The 18,750-nt window shown below is 47.7% G+C and overlaps 1 protein-coding gene across 5 annotated transcripts in view; it reads left to right on the forward strand.

Annotated features, from left to right (window-relative positions):
• LOC129867991 (peripheral-type benzodiazepine receptor-associated protein 1) overlaps nt 1–18,750 on the forward strand; it is a 193,517-nt gene that overhangs the window by 97,858 nt on the left and 76,909 nt on the right. For all 5 annotated transcript variants that reach the window (XM_055941528.1, XM_055941530.1, XM_055941531.1 and 2 more), the window contains exon 5: nt 1,616–2,494. In XM_055941528.1, coding sequence (XP_055797503.1) covers nt 1,616–2,494 — 879 coding nt within the window. The remainder of the gene's footprint in view (nt 1–1,615; nt 2,495–18,750) is intronic.

Raw genomic sequence — 18,750 nt, forward strand, 5'->3', positions numbered from 1 at the left:
TAATCACTAATTGGTGATTCTGCTCCTCTTCTTGATTCAAACTGATCCAAAGCACTGAGCATTTCAATGAGAACCCTATTATCTAAAGAGGAGCAGTCTGCCCACTAAAGATTCACTGTATCATCCATTGTAGTCAGTCCTATTCACCAACCTCATCAAAGGTCTATAATGCCTCCGTTCTGCCCTCTGCTGGGCTGGATAAACCCTCTCTAAGCCTGAACTAGTGACCGGGCTGTACCGATGCACATGTGTAGATAGATGTCAGTGGTGAGAAGAGGGAGGTTGTAAATGCCTATTTTTAAATATTATTCCTCTCTTTGACTGTCTGTGACTAAGATCACATTTTCCTAGAATATACATCTGCTGAGTATTATCCCAGGGTGAACTGAGTTGATGATAGGTCGTTTTATCCAGCAGTAATGTATATTCGCCTGTGAAGCAGTTGTTGTGGGGGTAATACTTCCTGTAGATATTTAGTCTGGGACAATGTGATCTTAGTCACAGACGGGCAAAGAGAGGAATAATTTAAAAAATAGGCAACAACCTCCCTTTGCACAAGGGCTCAACGGCAAACAATGGCATCTAGGATTTGCCAGCTCACTTCCTGCCAGAACCTGAGTGAACAAATAACACAACAATTACATTTTTATTTAATTTAATGAATGAATGAATTATTTTAGAAACAAAGTTATGCAACACCCAATGCCCCTGTGTGAAAAAGTTATTTCCCGCTTATACTCAATAACATGTTGTCAAAAAAAGTTATACTTTTGACTCATCTCTTCATGGAACATTCTCCCAAGAGTCTTGATGATCATCCAGGAGCTTTTTTTGGCAAATTTGAGTCAACTTTTTGGATGACATGGGTCCCATTGTGTCTGATGAAAACCAAACACTGCATTCCACAGTAAGAACCTCATACTAACGGGTCAAGCTTGGTGGTGGTAGTGTGTTGGTTTGGGGATGCTTTGCTGCCTCAGGACCTGGACGACTTCTGCTCTGTATCAGAGACTTCTACAGGAGAATGTCAGGCCATCTGTCTGTGAGCTGAAGCACAGCTGGGTCATGCACGCAGGAAGAGAATTATCCAAAACACACAATCAAGTCTACGTGAGAATGGCTAAAAAGCAACAAATTTGAAATGTTTTGAATGGCCTAGTCAAAGTCGAGACCTAATCCCATTTGAGATGTTGTGACAGGACTTTAAACGAGCATTTCATGTTTGAAAACCCACAAATGGCGCTGAGTTAAAACAGTTCTACGTGGAAGAGTGGGACAAAATTCCTCCGCACGGAAGTGAGAGACTGATCAACAACTACAGGAAGTGTTTGGGTGGAGTCATTGCAGTGAAAGGCGGCACAACCAGTTATTGAGTTTACGGAGGCAATTATACTTTTACACAGGGGCATTCGGTGTTGCATAAATTTGTTCATGAAATAAATTATATTAGTATGTAATTGTTGTGTTATATATCCTTTATCTAATATTAGGTTTTGGGTTGAAGATCTGAATAACATTCAGTGTCAAAAATATGCAAAAATAGAGAAATTTTGATAGGGAGGGGGCAAATATGTATTTATTGTATGTTGAAATATCGTTGACCTCTGTGTTGCAGGGCTCCCCAGTCCCGTCTTGCGTGGTGGAGTTTGAGAGGCTGCTAAGGGAGTCCCAGAAGGAGGTGCTGAGGCTCCAGAGGCAACTGTCAATCTCCTCCTCCAGAGTCACCTCCTCCAGAGTCACCTTCCCTAAAGACATCTCCTGTAAAGACATCTCCTCCAGAGTCACCTTCCCTAAAGACATCTCCTGTAAAGACATCTCCTGTAAAGACACCTCCTGTAAAGACATCTCCTCCAGAGTCACCTTCCCTAAAGACACCTCCTGTAAAGACACCTCCTGTAAAGACACCTCCTGTAAAGACACCTCCTGTAAAGACACCTCCTGTAAAGACATCTCCTCCAGAGTCATCTCCTGTAAAGACATCTCCTCCAGAGTCATCTCCCCTAAAGACACCTCCTGTAAAGACATCTCCTCCAGAGTCATCTCCCCTAAAGACATCTCCTGTAAAGACACCTCCTGTAAAGACACCTCCTGTAAAGACATCTCCTCCAGAGTCATCTCCCCTAAAGACACCTCCTGTAAAGACATCTCCTCCAGAGTCACCTTCCCTAAAGACATCTACTGTAAAGACACCTCCTGTAAAGACATCTCCTCCAGAGTCATCTCCCCTAAAGACACCTCCTGTAAAGACACCTCCTCCAGAGTTACCTCCTGTAAAGACACCTCCTCCAGAGTCACCTCCCCTAAAGACACCTCCTGTAAAGACACCTCCTCCAGAGTCACCTTCCCTAAAGACATCTCCTGTAAAGACACCTCCTGTAAAGACACCTCCTCTGAAGACGCCTGTTGCAGAGTCACCTCCTGTAAAGACCCCTCCGGCAGGAAACACAACGGACACGAAAGGCCCTGCACAACAAAGGAGGAAAGGGAGGAGAAGGTAAGGAAGGATTGTAGCTATTTCTCTCTCTCAGCCATAGGCTGCTCTGCCAAGCTCCAACACCAACCCCTGGCTCTCTCTCAGCCATAGGCTGCTCTGCCCAGCTCCAACACCAACCCCTGGCTCTCTCTCAGCCATAGGCTGCTCTGCCCAGCTCCAACACCAACCCCTGGCTCTCTCTCAGCCATAGGCTGCTCTGCCCAGCTCCAACACTAACCCCTGGCTCTCTCTCAGCCATAGGCTGCTCTGCCCAGCTCCAACACTTCCCCCTGTTGATGATAAAGTGCACTACATCAGACTGAGGTATAAGAACTGAAATCCTGTTGCACTGTTAGATGGCGAGCTAAAATCAACAGACCTGGTTTCAAAAACTATTTGAAATCATTTCAAATACTATAGCTGTGCTTGATTGAGCTTCACTGTTGCAGTGTAACCAATTAGAAAACTTCTAAATGCACAAAACACGCCCACCTTTTCAAATTATTTTTAATATTTCAAACGGTATGTTCCCACATTATGTCAGTCATTAGGATCTTATATAAAACATTACTACAAGCCCCAGAAATATGTACAACCTAGAAGTACCAGCTGTCCATCTAAGTGTCCATCTAAGTGTCCATCTAAGTGTCCATCTAAGTGCTATTTATCCCCAAACACCACATTTTGCCTCCAGTTTTCCTCCGTCCAGATGTTGAGATTTTAAACCATCCAGCTGCTCTGGAATGAGTACAGCAAGTGCTGTAGCATTTCCCAAAAGGCAGTGCGAGGCAGTGATGTGACGCACTGTGTTTAGGGCCAAGCTAACTGACAGACACGGACCGGGTCATGTGTCTTCACTACAAGGGGTGAATGGGTGGTATGATGGGTCCTTAGTATTGTAGCTGGTACTGCTGCCCTGCAGTCAGGCAGGACGGTTAGGATTATGTGCTGTGGGTTTGCATTTGTTAATTTGGAATTTGGTTCGCTGGGGGTTTTCTTGGCTTAGTGTATGTTTACGTTGGCATTAGCTGCTGTTATATAATGGCTATGTGTGCTGTGCTGACTACAGTAATCTGCCTGACTGCCAGAGGACATAATGAGATGATGCTCTGTCTTGAATTTGGGCCAGATCAAGAGACACAAGTCACATGCTTCCGCGGCTCTCTCTGCAACACTGATGACTAAAGAGTTCTTAGAAATGATTATTTCCCTCACCTTCACTCCACTACACCGAGACGTAACACCAGTATACACTACGTCAGGAAATATTCACATTTTTGATTGCAGGCTCATTAAGATACAAATTAATAAAATAAAAGTGATTTAAAAATAAATAAATCTTGGGCCTCCCGAGTGGCACAGCGGTCTAAGGAAATGCATCGCACTGCTGGAGGCGTCACTACAGACCCGGGTTCATTCCCGGGCTGTGCCACGACCCAGCCCGGGATGACACACAATTGGCCCAGCGTCTTCCAGTTTAGGGGAGAATTTTGCCGGGGGGGGGTGGCTTTACTTGGCTCATCGCACTCTAGCGACTCCTTGTGGCGGGCCGGGTGCCTGCAGGCTGACCCCGGTAGCCAGTCAAATGGTGTTTCCTCCAACACATTGATGCAGCTGGCTGGTGGGTGTTAAGGAGCGCGGTAAGGCGGGTCATGTTTTGGAGGATGCATGACTCCACCTTCGCCTCGCCCGAGCCCGTTGGGGAGTTGGAGCAATGAGACATCAAAAAAGGGGGTAAAAATAATAATAATAAAAATTGTATTTAGAAATGTGCATTTTAAGGCATATATATATGTATGACAGCCTAAAGTTTTTGAGTTAAAATTCACTTCTCTCTTTGCAGTTTAGATGAGAATTCTGGTTGTGGTAATCTGTCATTTGTGGGACACACACACACACACACACAGAGAATGACACACACACACACACATGGATGCCACAGAAAGGGGCCATGTTGTATGGCTGTGCACTCTAATTCCCTCTCTAGCAACAGAATGGTACAGTCCAGTAATCCTCTCGCTGTTGCCGTGGTAGCGGTGAGAGGGTTTTGGATGGTAGGTAATGTTAAGACTCCAGCCGACTCTCCAACCAAAGACTTTCCTAGCTGCTTTGCCCTGCCTTGCCCTGTCTCACCCTGCTCTGGATAATTGGGGGCTGGGGATATCTTGACGTGTTGCCACAGATCACTGGAAAGGGGTAGGTTGTATTTAGTGAGGGTGTGTTTTGGTGTGTTTAGGTCCCAGTGGCTCTGTGTGTGTGCGGTTAACCTTGTGCTATACCCCCTGTGGACTGTAGGACTGTGGCTAGGCTATACAGGACATTAATATAACCCTAACACTATGGACTGTAGGACTGTGGCTAGGCTATACAGGACATTAATATAACCCTAACACTATGGACTGTAGGACCCTGGCTAGGCTATACAGGACATTAATATAACCCTAACACTATGGACTGTAGGACCCTGGCTAGGCTATACAGGACATTAATATAACCCTAACACTATGGACTGTAGGACCCTGGCTAGGCTATACAGGACATTAATATAACCCTAACACTATGGACTGTGGCTAGGCTATACAGGACATTAATATAACCCTAACATTATGGACTGTAGGACTGTGGCTAGGCTATACAGGACATTAATAAAACCCTAACACTATGGACTGTAGGACTGTGGCTAGGCTATACAGGACATTAATATAACCCTAACACTATGGACTGTAGGACCCTGGCTAGGCTATACAGGACATTAATATAACCCTAACACTATGGACTGTAGGACCCTGGCTAGGCTATACAGGACATTAATATAACCCTAACACTATGGACTGTAGGACTGTGGCTAGGCTATACAGGACATTAATATAACCCTAACACTATGGACTGTAGGACTGTGGCTAGGCTATACAGGACATTAATATAACCCTAACACTATGGACTGTAGGACTGTGGCTAGGCTATACAGGACATTAATATAACACTATGGACTATAGGACTGTGGCTAGGCTATACAGGACATTAATATAACCCTAACACTATGGACTGTAGGACTGTGGCTAGGCTATAAAGGACATTAATATAACCCTAACACTATGGACTGTAGTTAGTTAAGGTTTAGGGAATTCATATGTGTTGTGTTATTATTGAAATGAGCAAGTGAGAATGTCATCAGAGGTAACAACGACCATAGACTGCTGCAGCAGCATCAGTCTGGCTGCTCTGACCATAGCCTGCTGCAGCAGCATCAGTCTGGCTGCTCTGACCATAGACTGCTGCAGCAGTATCAGTCTGGCTGCTCTGACCATAGACTGCTGCAGCAGCATCAGTCTGGCTGCTCTGACCATAGACTGCTGCAGCAGCATCAGTCTGGCTGCTCTGACCATAGCCTGCTGCAGCAGCATCAGTCTGGCTGCTCTGACCATAGCCTGCTGCAGCAGCATCAGTCTGGCTGCTCTGACCATAGACTGCTGCAGCAGCATCAGTCTGGCTGCTCTGACCATAGACTGCTGCAGCAGTATCAGTCTGGCTGCTCTGACCATAGCCTGCTGCAGCAGCATCAGTCTGGCTGCTCTGACCATAGACTGCTGCAGCAGCATCAGTCTGGCTGCTCTGACCATAGCCTGCTGCAGCAGCATCAGTCTGGCTGCTCTGACCATAGACTGCTGCAGCAGCATCAGTCTGGCTGTTCTGACCATAGACTGCTGCATCAGTCTGGCTGCTCTGACCGTAGACTGCTGCAGCAGCATCAGTCTGGCTGCTCTGTTGTAGTTATGTGTTCTCCATGTTATCATTGCATCCTGAGTCCCAACTAATTGGATTTCTTCTGCCGATCTGAAATCGTTATTGCTTTTCAATATTAATTTCACTAAATCCAACATTTTAACTCCCACCCGGTTTACGGAGGTGCCATAACACTCGCCTGCAAGCTGAAGGGGTGTAAGCCGAGACTTACTAGTCGAGTCACGGTGACACCTGTCCCCAATGTTGTAACTGTCGACTTAGTGACCAGAAGGCCAGGACTAGGGACACAGCAGCGTATTGTCTGTGACTTAGTTACCGCCAGGACTAGGGACACAGCAGCGTATTGTCTGTGACTTAGTGACCGCCAGGACTGGGGACACAGCAGCATATTGTCTGTGACTTAGTGACCACCAGGACTGGAGACATAGCACCATATTGTCTGTGACTTAGTGACCGCCAAGGACTGGGGACATAGCAGCATATTGTCTGTGACTTAGTGACCGCAAGGACTGGGTACATAGCACCATATTGTCTGTGACTTAGTGACCACCAGGACTGGGTACATAGCACCATATTGTCTGTGACTTAGTGACCACCAGGACTGGGGACATAGCAGCATGATGATAACAGTATAGCATCGATGATGCTATGTAATTGTATTAAAACTGAAAACCAAACCAGTAACCAGGCCAATCCATTAAGGTGCTTTTAAAAGAAGTAGATCCAGTTAGTTGTTTCAGTAGTCCACTGCAGGGATTACACCAATGTGCTTAAGGATTCCTATCCAGGCCCGGGGCTCCACTGACTGAATGGGATGTGACACTGCTGCAGTAAGCATGGACCTATAGTACCTAAACCCATGGTATGTGTAGGGTATGTGCTTGAGGAAGCATGGACCTGGCCTAGTCTATAGGGTCTACACCTATAGAATGTGTAGGGTGCTTGAGGAAGCATGGACCTGGCCTAGTCTATAGGGTCTACACCTATAGAATGTGTAGGGTATGTGCTTGAGGAAGCATGGACCTGGCCTAGTCTATAGGGTCTACACCTATAGAATGTGTAGGGTATGTGCTTGAGGAAGCATGGACCTGGCCTAGTCTATAGGGTCTACACCTATAGAATGTGTAGGGTATGTGCTTGAGGAAGCATGTACCTGGCCTAGTCTATATGGTCTACACCTATAGAATGTGTAGGGTATGTGCTTGAGGAAGCATGGACCTGGCCTAGTCTATAGGGTCTACACCTATAGAATGTGTAGGGTATGTGCTTCAGGAAGCATGGACCTGGCCTTGTCTATAGGGTCTACACCCATAGAATGTTTAGGGTATGTGCTTGAGGTAGCATGGACCTGGCCTAGTCTATAGGGTCTACACCTATAGAATGTGTAGGGTGCTTGAGGAAGCATGGACCTGGCCTAGTCTATAGGGTCTACACCTATAGAATGTGTAGGGTATGTGCTTGAGGAAGCATGGACCTGGCCTTGTCTATAGGGTCTACACCTATAGAATGTGTAGGGTGCTTGAGGAAGCATGGACCTGGCCAAGTCTATAGGGTCTACACCTATAGAATGTGTAGGGTATGTGCTTAAGGAAGCATGGACCTGGCCTAGTCTATAGGGTCTACACCTATAGAATGTGTAGGGTGCTTGAGGAAGCATGGACCTGGCCTTGTCTATAGGGTCTACACCTATAGAATGTGTAGGGTATGTGCTTAAGGAAGCATGGACCTGGCCTAGTCTATAGGGTCTACACCTATAGAATGTGTAGGGTGCTTGAGGAAGCATGGACCTGGCCTTGTCTATAGGGTCTACACCTATAGAATGTGTAGGGTATGTGCTTGAGGAAGCATGGACCTGGCCTTGTCTATAGGGTCTACACCTATAGAATGTGTAGGGTGCTTGAGGAAGCATGGACCTGGCCTAGTCTATAGGGTCTACACCTATAGAATGTGTAGGGTGCTTGAGGAAGCATGGACCTGGCCTAGTCTATAGGGTCTACACCTATAGAATGTGTAGGGTATGTGCTTGAGGAAGCATGGACCTGGCCTAGTCTATAGGGTCTACACCTATAGAATGTGTGGGGTGCTTGAGGAAGCATGGACCTGGCCTAGTCTATAGGGTCTACACCTATATAATGTGTAGGGTGCTTGAGGAAGCATGGACCTGGCCTAGTCTATAGGGTCTACACCTATAGAATGTGTAGGGTTCTTGAGGAAGCATGGACCTGGCCTAGTCTATAGGGTCTACACCTATAGAATGTGTAGGGTGCTTGAGGAAGCATGGACCTGGCCTAGTCTATAGGGTCTACACCTATAGAATGTGTAGGGTGCTTGAGGAAGCATGGACCTGGCCTAGTCTATAGGGTCTACACCTATAGAATGTGTAGGGTGCTTGAGGAAGCATGGACCTGGCCTTGTGTAAATGATGGGTACATGTGCTATAGTAAGCATGAGCCGTGCTTTGGCTAGAGGCCAGTGCGCTTTAGTAAGTTGTAGTCAAGGTATAAATCAGGCTTTGTGTGTCGTGTTTACACCCTCTGTTTAGCTGTGGAACAGGCCGTGTGTTGCATTGTCCAGGTCGCATGTGTGTTGGCCTAGTTCCCATCATGCTTTAGGCAGCATGGACCCAGGCTAGAAGGTAGGTTATATTGTGTGTTTGCCTAGTTCCCATCATGCTTTAGGCAGCATGGACCCAGGCTAGAAGGTAGGTTATATTGTGTGTTGGCCTAGTTCCCATCATGCTTTAGGCAGCATGGACCCAGACTAGAAGGTAGGTTATATTGTGTGTTGGTGTAGTTCCCATAATGCTTTAGGCAGCATGGACCCAGGCTAGAAGGTAGGTTATATTGTGTGTTGGCCTAGTTCCCATCATGCTTTAGGCAGCATGGACCCAGACTAGAAGGTAGGTTATATTGTGTGTTGGTCTAGTTCCCATCATGCTTTAGGCAGCATGGACCCAGGCTACAAGGTAGGTTATATTGTGTTGGTCTAGTTCCCATCATGCTTTAGGCAGCATGGACCCAGACTAGAAGGTAGGTTATATTGTGTTGGTCTAGTTCCCATCATGCTTTAGGCAGCATGGACCCAGACTAGAAGGTAGGCTATATTGTGTGTTGGTCTAGTTCCCATCATGCTTTAGGCAGCATGGACCCAGACTAGAAGGTAGGCTATATTGTGTGTTGGTCTAGTTCCCATCATGCTTTAGGCAGCATGGACCCAGGCTAGAAGTTAGGTTATATTGTGTGTTGGTCTAGTTCCCATCATGCTTTAGGCAGCATGGACCCAGACTACAAGGTAGGCTATATTGTGTGTTGGTCTAGTTCCCATCATGCTTTAGGCAGCATGGACCCAGACTAGAAGGTAGGCTATATTGTGTGTTGGTCTAGTTCCCATCATGCTTTAGGCAGCATGGACCCAGGCTAGAAGTTAGGTTATATTGTGTGTTGGTCTAGTTCCCATCATGCTTTAGGCAGCATGGACCCAGACTTGAAGGTAGGTTATATTGTGTGTTGGTCTAGTTCCCATCATGCTTTAGGCAGCATGGACCCAGGCTACAAGGTAGGTTATATTGTGTGTTGGTCTAGTTCCCATAATGCTTTAGGCAGCATGGACCCAGACTAGAAGGTAGGTTATATTGTGTGTTGGTCTAGTTCCCATCATGCTTTAGGCAGCATGGACCCAGGCTACAAGGTAGGTTATATTGTGTGTTGTTGTGTGTTGGTCTAGTTCCCATAATGCTTTAGGCAGCATGGACCCAGACTCGAAGGTAGGTTATATTGTGTGTTGGTCTAGTTCCCATAATGCTTTAGGCAGCATGGACCCAGACTAGAAGGTAGGTTATATTGTGTGTTGGTCTAGTTCCCATCATGCTTTAGGCAGCATGGACCAAGGCTAGAAGGTAGGTTATATTGTGTGTTGGTCTAGTTCCCATCATGCTTTAGGCAGCATAGACCCAGGCTACAAGGTAGGCTATATTGTTTAGTTGCGCAGTATGAACTAGGTATTTTGTTCAGTTTACTTGTTTTTTTAGTTAATAAACGAAGACATCATTAATATCATAAACTACTGGTTTAATAAGATCAGACTATGTCTTATTTTGTGTCTGGTATGGTATGAGGGGTCCAGATGGTTGTCAAGACCTGGTGTTGATAGTGTAGTAAACCTCATCATGGAGTAGAGCTTGTTGGTAGTGTAGTAAACATCATCATGGAGTAGAGCTTGTTGGTAGTGTAGTAAACCTCATCATGGAGTAGAGCTTGTTGGTGGTGTAGTAAACCTCATCATGGAGTAGAGCTTGTTGGTGGTGTAGTAAACCTCATCATGGAGTAGAGCTTGTTGGTGGTGTAGTAAACCTCATCATGGAGTAGAGCTTGTTGGTGGTGTAGTAAACCTCATCATGGAGTAGAGCTTGTTGGTAGTGTAGTAAACATCATCATGGAGTAGAGCTTGTTGGTAGTGTAGTAAACATCATCATGGAGTAGAGCTTGTTGGTAGTGTAGTAGAACTCATCATGGAGTAGAGCTTGTTGGTAGTGTAGTAAACATCATCATGGAGTAGAGCTTGTTGGTGGTGTAGCAAACCTCATCATGGAGTAGAGCTTGTTGGTAGTGTAGTAAACATCATCATGGAGTAGAGCTTGTTGGTGGTGTAGTAAACCTCATCATGGAGTAGAGCTTGTTGGTGGTGTAGTAAACCTCATCATGGAGTAGAGCTTGTTGGTGGTGTAGTAAACCTCATCATGGAGTAGAGCTTGTTGGTAGTGTAGTAAACATCATCATGGAGTAGAGCTTGTTGGTAGTGTAGTAAACATCATCATGGAGTAGAGCTTGTTGGTAGTGTAGTAGAACTCATCATGGAGTAGAGCTTGTTGGTAGTGTAGTAAACATCATCATGGAGTAGAGCTTGTTGGTGGTGTAGTAGAACTCATCATGGAGTAGAGCTTGTTGGTAGTGTAGTAAACATCATCATGGAGTAGAGCTTGTTGGTGGTGTAGTAAACATCATCATAGAGTAGAGCTTGTTGGTAGTGTAGTAGACATCATCATGGAGTAGAGCAGGGGTAGACAACTGGGATACAGCCACGGACCAATTTTTGTCCGTGCGGATGGTCGGGGTCCTGAACAAAATTATAATAATTTGTACACTGCAAATTGACCACAACTAAGCTCAAAAATAGATTGTATTTGAAAATAACAATAATTTCATACCTTGATTACATGGTCATTATATAAAGACTTCCTGCTTTGCTTACCACCAAACAATGATCAAATACAACTGAAACGTACCGTGGGAGTTTTATTTACTGGTAGAACTGCCGAACTTTGACCCACAAGTCCACCATTTTCCGTCCTTTAACTACCTCATTTTGTTTCCCCCTCTCTTTCCTTGCTGTCTAAATAAAGAACAAAAATCAGGATAAAAACAAAGCAATTAAACAATGTATTACAGCGGTACTTTTCTTTCGTGTCACTGTCGCAAAGCCGTTGCAGTTCCTGAGTAGTTACTGTAATTAAAAAGAAACAATCATTAATACACAGAGTATACAGAACATTAAAAAACACCATGCCACAGACTGACCAGGTGAATCCAGGTGAAAGCTATGATCCCTTATTGATGGATGTCACTTGTTAAAACCACTTCAATCGGTGTAGATGAAGGGGGAGGAGAGACAGGTTAAAGAAGGATTTTTAAGCCTTGAGACAATTGAGACATGAATTGGGTATGTGCCATTCAGAGGGTGAATGGGCAAGACAGAAAATGTAAATGCCTTTGAACGGGGGTGTGGTAGTAGGTGCCACGCTCAACAGTTTCCCTTGTGTATCAAGAACGGTTCAACCACCCAAACAACATCCAGCCAACTTGACACAACTGTGGGAAGCATTGGAGTCAACATGGGTCAGAATCCCTGTGGAACGCTTTCGACACCTTGGTAGAGTCCATGCCCCGACGAATTGAGGCTGTTCTGAAGGCAAAGGGGGGGACAACTCAATATTAGGAAGGTGTTCCTAATGTTTGTTATACTCAGTGTATGGTTTGAGCAAGCACGGTATGGTTCGGTATGGTTCGGTATGGTTCGGTATGGTTCAATATGGTTCAATATGGTTCAATATGGTTCAATATGGTTCAATATGGTTGGGTATGGTTGGGCATGGTTGGGCATGGTTGGGCATGGTTGGGCATGGTTGGGCATGGTTGGGCATGGTTGGGTATGGTTGGGTATGGTTGGGTATGGTTGGGTATGGTTGGGTATGGTTGGGTATGGTTGGGTATGGTTGGGTATGGTTCGGTATGGTTGGGTATGGTTCGGTATGGTTGGGTATGGTTCGGTATGGTTCGGTATGGTTCAATATGGTTCAACATGGTTGGGTATGGTTGGGCATGGTTGGGCATGGTTGGGCATGGTTGGGCATGGTTGGGCATGGTTGGGCATGGTTGGGCATGGTTCAATATGGTTGGGTATGGTTGGGTATGGTTGGGTATGGTTCGGTATGGTTGGGCATGGTTCGGTATGGTTCGGTATGGTTCGGGTCAACACGATAGTGTGAAAAGGCCAGAGTGTGTGAGAGTTCCAGAGAGGTCCAAGAAACGTCTCCATGTCTTTGCACCAAATCTGTATATTCCAATAAAGACCATTTGCTTTCGCCTAAAAAAAATGTCCATGAGGGGGAGGTGTAAGGGATGTGATGATGAGTACATGTTGCTGTGCCCTGGCTGTGACAGTGAGAGATCATTAGAGCAGGTGACACAGGGCCACCCTCAGATCACCTGGCTGGGCTCTCAGTGATAGGTCATTAGAGCAGGTGACACAGGGCCACCCTCAGATCACCTGGCTGGGCTGTCAGTGATAGGTCATTAGAGCAGGTGACACAGGCCCACCCTCAGATCACCTGGCTGGGCACTCAGTGATAGGTCATTAGAGCAGGTGACATAGGGCCACCCTCAGATCACCTGGCTGGGCTCTCAGTGATAGGTCATTAGAGCAGGTGACACAGGGCCACCCTCAGATCCCCTGGCTGGGCTCTCAGTGATAGGTCATTAGAGCAGGTGACACAGGGCCACCCTCAGATCACCTGGCTGGGCTGTCAGTGATAGGTCATTAGAGCAGGTGACACAGGGCCACCCTCAGATCACCTGGCTGGGCTGTCAGTGATAGGTCATTAGAGCAGGTGACACAGGGCCACCCTCAGATCACCTGGCTGGGCTCTCAGTGATAGGTCATTAGAGCAGGTGACACAGGGCCACCCTCAGATCACCTGGCTGGGCTGTCAGTGATAGGTCATTAGAGCAGGTGACACAGGCCCACCCTCAGATCACCTGGCTGGGCACTCAGTGATAGGTCATTAAAGCAGGTGACACAGGGCCACCCTCAGATCACCTGGCTGGGCTCTCAGTGATAGGTCATTAGAGCAGGTGACACAGGGCCACCCTCAGATCCCCTGGCTGGGCTGTCAGTGATAGGTCATTAGAGCAGGTGACACAGGGCCACCCTCAGATCACCTGGCTGGGCTGTCAGTGATAGGTCATTAGAGCAGGTGACACAGGGCCACCCTCAGATCACCTGGCTGGGCTGTCAGTGATAGGTCATTAGAGCAGGTGACACAGGGCCACCCTCAGATCACCTGGCTGGGCTCTCAGTGATAGGTCATTAGAGCAGGTGACACAGGGCCACCCTCAGATCACCTGGCTGGGCTGTCAGTGATAGGTCATTGTCAGCATGGGGCGCTGCTGAAAACACAAAAACAAAAACTCAGTACAGGATTACACACAGCAAGACATTTGGCTGCCTAAATAGAGCCATGCAACATTGACTGTTCACATTACAAAATACTATGTATTACTATGTACTTTTCAACTACAAAATAGTCCACATATATGACTGTTCTATTACAAAATGTGACTAATTTGATGAATAAATTAGGTTCATTGGGTCTATTTTGTCTCTCTGTCTTCCCCTCAGATACTCTCTGACCCGTATGACACACCGCCTGATAACTCTGATAATCTGTGGCTCTGATCTCTGAATCTCAGCATTGTGGGAAAACACTCAAATTCCCTCCTTTATACGTGACTATCTGAACTCAGAGGACCGGCCTGCTATCACTGCCGCACTGACCTGCAGTAATCGACTGGGCTTAGGTGAACAGACAGCCAGTTTTCTTACGTTCTATTCTAGTAGGTATTCTTCTCCAGTCCTGATGTTCCTTGAAAGGATTTCATCTCGTAGTAACCCAAATAATGAGGGATATGAGCCCAAATTTAGTTATTTTTCCCTGCCTGGTGTATTGTGTGGTCTCATAGCAAATGGCTAGCAGCACCGAGCGGTCTCTGCAAGGAGATCTAAGCAGTCACTTCGGAGAGGGTTTCTTCTTCACATTGCACCGGCTGGTCCTTAGTTTGATCCTGTTCAGGCACATGCACAGATAGGAGTCCTAAACATTTTTTAGCTACGAAACTACCAGATTTACATCAATTATACACATCAATGATCAGCTGATAGCCCTACTCTCTTTTCCCCATGTCAATCATTTCTTTAGGAGGCACTGTAACTAGCTCGGTTACAATTTGTGATGAATGAGGGTGTTGTTGCAGAAATAAATAGTAAATAACAAAGAGGGGTATTTTTTTCAGCTTGATCACCTGCCCCTGATCTTGTTACTGAGACGTGGCCTAGGCTGCCCTAGCCTAGCTACAGCAGTAGATAAGTAGATACAATTAGACACCTGATTCCTGACTCTTAACCCGCTGAAGCCAGGGTGACAAGGATATGACACTAATGTCCTCCAGCTCCAAATCCACTCCCCCCATGTCCTCCAGAACCACTCCCCCATGTCGTCCAGATCCACCTCCCCCCATGTCGTCCAGATCCACTCCCCCATGTCCTCCAGATTTACCTCCCCCCATGTCCTCCAGATCCACTCCCCCCATGTCCTCCAGATCCACTCCCCCCATGTCCTCCAGATCCACTCCCCCATGTCCTCCAGATCCACTCCCCCATGTCCTCCAGATCCACTCCACCCATGTCCTCCAGAACCACTCCCCCATGTCCTCCAGATCCACTCCCCCCATGTCCTCCAGAACCACTCCACCCATGTCCTCCAGATCCACTCCACCCATGTCCTCCAGATCCACTCCCCCATGTCCTCCAGATCCACTCCACCCATGTCCTCCAGATCCACTCCACCCATGTCCTCCAGAACCACTCCCCCATGTCCTCCAGAACCACTCCCCCATGTCCTCCAGAACCACTCCCCCATGTCCTCCAGAACCACTCCCCCCATGTCCTCCAGATCCACTCCCCCATGTCCTCCAGATCCACTCCACCCATGTCCTCCAGATCCACTCCCCCCATGTCCTCCAGAACCACTCCCCCATGTCCTCCAGATCCACTCCCCCCATGTCCTCTAGATCCACTCCCCCCATGTCCTCCAGATCCACTCCCCCCATGTCCTCCAGATCCACTCCCCCATGTCCTCCAGATCCACTCCCCCCATGTCCTCCAGAACCACTCCCCCATGTCCTCCAGATCCACTCCCCCCATGTCCTCTAGATCCACTCCCCCCATGTCCTCCAGATCCACTCCCCCCATGTCCTCCAGATCCACTCCCCCCATGTCCTCCAGATCCACTCCCCCCATGTCCTCCAGATCCACTCCCCCCATGTCCTCCAGATCCACTCCCCCCATGTCCTCCAGATCCACTCCCCCCATGTCCTCCAGAACCACTCCCCCCATGTCCTCCAGATTTACCTCCCCCCATGTCCTCCAGAACCACTCCCCCCATGTCCTCCAGAACCACTCCCCCCATGTCCTCCAGAACCACTCCCCCCATGTCCTCCAGAACCACTCCCCCCATGTCCTCCAGATCCACTCCCCCCATGTCCTCCAGATCCACTCCCCCCATGTCCTCCAGATTTACCTCCCCCATGTCCTCCAGATCCACTCCCCCCATGTCCTCCAGATCCACTCCCCCATGTCCTCCAGATCCACTCACCCATGTCCTCCAGCTCCAAATCCACTCCCCCCATGTCCTCCAGAACCACTCCCCCATGTCCTCCAGATTTACCTCCCCCCATGTCGTCCAGATCCACTCCCCCATGTCCTCCAGATTTACCTCCCCCCATGTCCTCCAGATCCACTCCCCCCATGTCCTCCAGATCCACTCCACCCATGTCCTCCAGAACCACTCCCCCATGTCCTCCAGATCCACTCCCCCCATGTCCTCCAGAACCACTCCACCCATGTCCTCCAGATCCACTCCACCCATGTCCTCCAGATCCACTCCCCCATGTCCTCCAGATCCACTCCACCCATGTCCTCCAGATCCACTCCACCCATGTCCTCCAGAACCACTCCCCCATGTCCTCCAGAACCACCCCCCCATGTCCTCCAGAACCACTCCCCCCATGTCCTCCAGATCCACTCCCCCATGTCCTCCAGATCCACTCCCCCATGTCCTCCAGATCCACTCCACCCATGTCCTCCAGATCCACTCCCCCCATGTCCTCCAGATTTACCTCCCCCCATGTCCTCCAGAACCACTCCCCCATGTCCTCCAGATCCACTCCCCCCATGTCCTCCAGATCCACTCCCCCCATGTCCTCCAGATCCACTCCCCCCATGTCCTCCAGATTTACCTCCCCCATGTCCTCCAGATCCACTCCCCCCATGTCCTCCAGATCCACTCCCCCCATGTCCTCCAGATTTACCTCCCCCCCATGTCCTCCAGAACCACTCCCCCCATGTCCTCCAGATTTACCTCCCCCCATGTCCTCCAGAACCACTCCCCCCATGTCCTCCAGATTTACCTCCCCCCATGTCCTCCAGATCCACTCCCCCCATGTCCTCCAGATCCACTCCCCCCATGTCCTCCAGATCCACTCCCCCCATGTCCTCCAGATCCACTCCCCCCATGTCCTCCAGATCCACTCCCCCCATGTCCTCCAGATCCACTCACCCATGTCCTCCAGATCCACTCACCCATGTCCTCCAGATCCACTCCACCCATGTCCTCCAGATCCACTCCACCCATGTCCTCCAGATCCACTCCCCCCATGTCCTCCAGATCCACTCCCCCCATGTCCTCCAGATCCACTCCCCCCATGTCCTCCAGATTTACCTCCCCCCATGTCCTCCAGATTTACCTCCCCCCATGTCCTCCAGATCCACTCCCCCATGTCCTCCAGATCCACTCCCCCCATGTCCTCCAGATCCACTCCCCCCACACGAAGTGCCCCAACCACAGCCCCGTCGTGACTTTAACATTAATCTGAAGACTGTTATTTATCTAATTAAGTAACTATGTTTTATTTTTACCCGATTTAAATTAATCATGTAACAATTAACTCATTAGGCTCTGGGGCACCACGAGGGCGGTTTTTTAAAGAGTTACCATCTCCCTAATGAAACTCTAAAAGGTGTTTACCTATCACATCTATAAACAGTCAACTTATTAACCATAACCTCGTATCATATCACCATTCTGAACAGCCGTAACCTCCTTGCATCTGCAAAAACCTGAGCCTTACTTATGATTCAGTACTACCCAAATTGGTTTAATTATTTATTTACAAGCTAATTAAATGGGAACACAGGATACACACACACACACTCTGCACCGGTTATTGACGTCCCTAGCGGACTGACAACAACATGGCTGTTTGTTAAAGAAGAGATGGAGAGGGACAGAGACACTTAGCATTGGTCCATTCAGAAACTACTCCCACCTTCATTAACCATATACTTTGCACACGAACCGCTGCCCGCTTTGAGAAAGAAATCATCAATGTATTTACGTGAAATGCCTGGGTTCGCCGGGAATCTCTCGGTGAACAGGGCAGCCTTGAAAAAGGGGTTGGGCCTTTTCGGGGAAAGCTTGTAAGGATTTGATTGTCCGAAATGGTTCCAACAACTCTTCTACTGTTGTCCTTCTTCGTAGTTGTCCGGTATCCGGTGACTTGTCATGTGGTCCTGAACAGAACTACAGAGTTGATTTTCCTTCCATTCACTCTTCGAAGATGCTTCTTTGAAGATAGACTAGCCAGCCGTGTCGATGGTTCCCCAATGGGGTGATGAGAGTAGCGTAATACAATGGTTTGAGCAGAGTAACAGGATGGTCCTACTTAAATTCGCTTTCGAAGATACTTTACTTAGGACAGCTAATCAGCCGTACAAGTGATTGTCCGGGAGGTGGGTTTATCGTCTCCACCTCGTGTTGAGATTCAAAGTTCAAACCACTTTTAACGTGTAGCTGCATGTTTTTCTGGTCTAATGTGTATTTTTCTTTACACATCATTATACAGTTTGCTCAAAATGGCCGATTCCGGCATGCTGGTACGCTCCCTAACCTCACTCCGGGCAATAATTACTCACTGTGCAAAGTTCTCTTATAGCTTCTCAAATCACCTCCCTCTGTTAACAAAAACACTTTCAGAATTTTTCATATTACATGCACAACGCAGAGTATGGAAACTTCATATATGTAGTGGGTATACTTCCCAAGTTACAGTATTTCCTTTATAATATTTTTAATGACATCACAA

Source organism: Salvelinus fontinalis, chromosome 13 (genome assembly GCF_029448725.1).
Source record: "Salvelinus fontinalis isolate EN_2023a chromosome 13, ASM2944872v1, whole genome shotgun sequence".
Lineage (NCBI taxonomy): Eukaryota > Metazoa > Chordata > Actinopteri > Salmoniformes > Salmonidae > Salvelinus > Salvelinus fontinalis.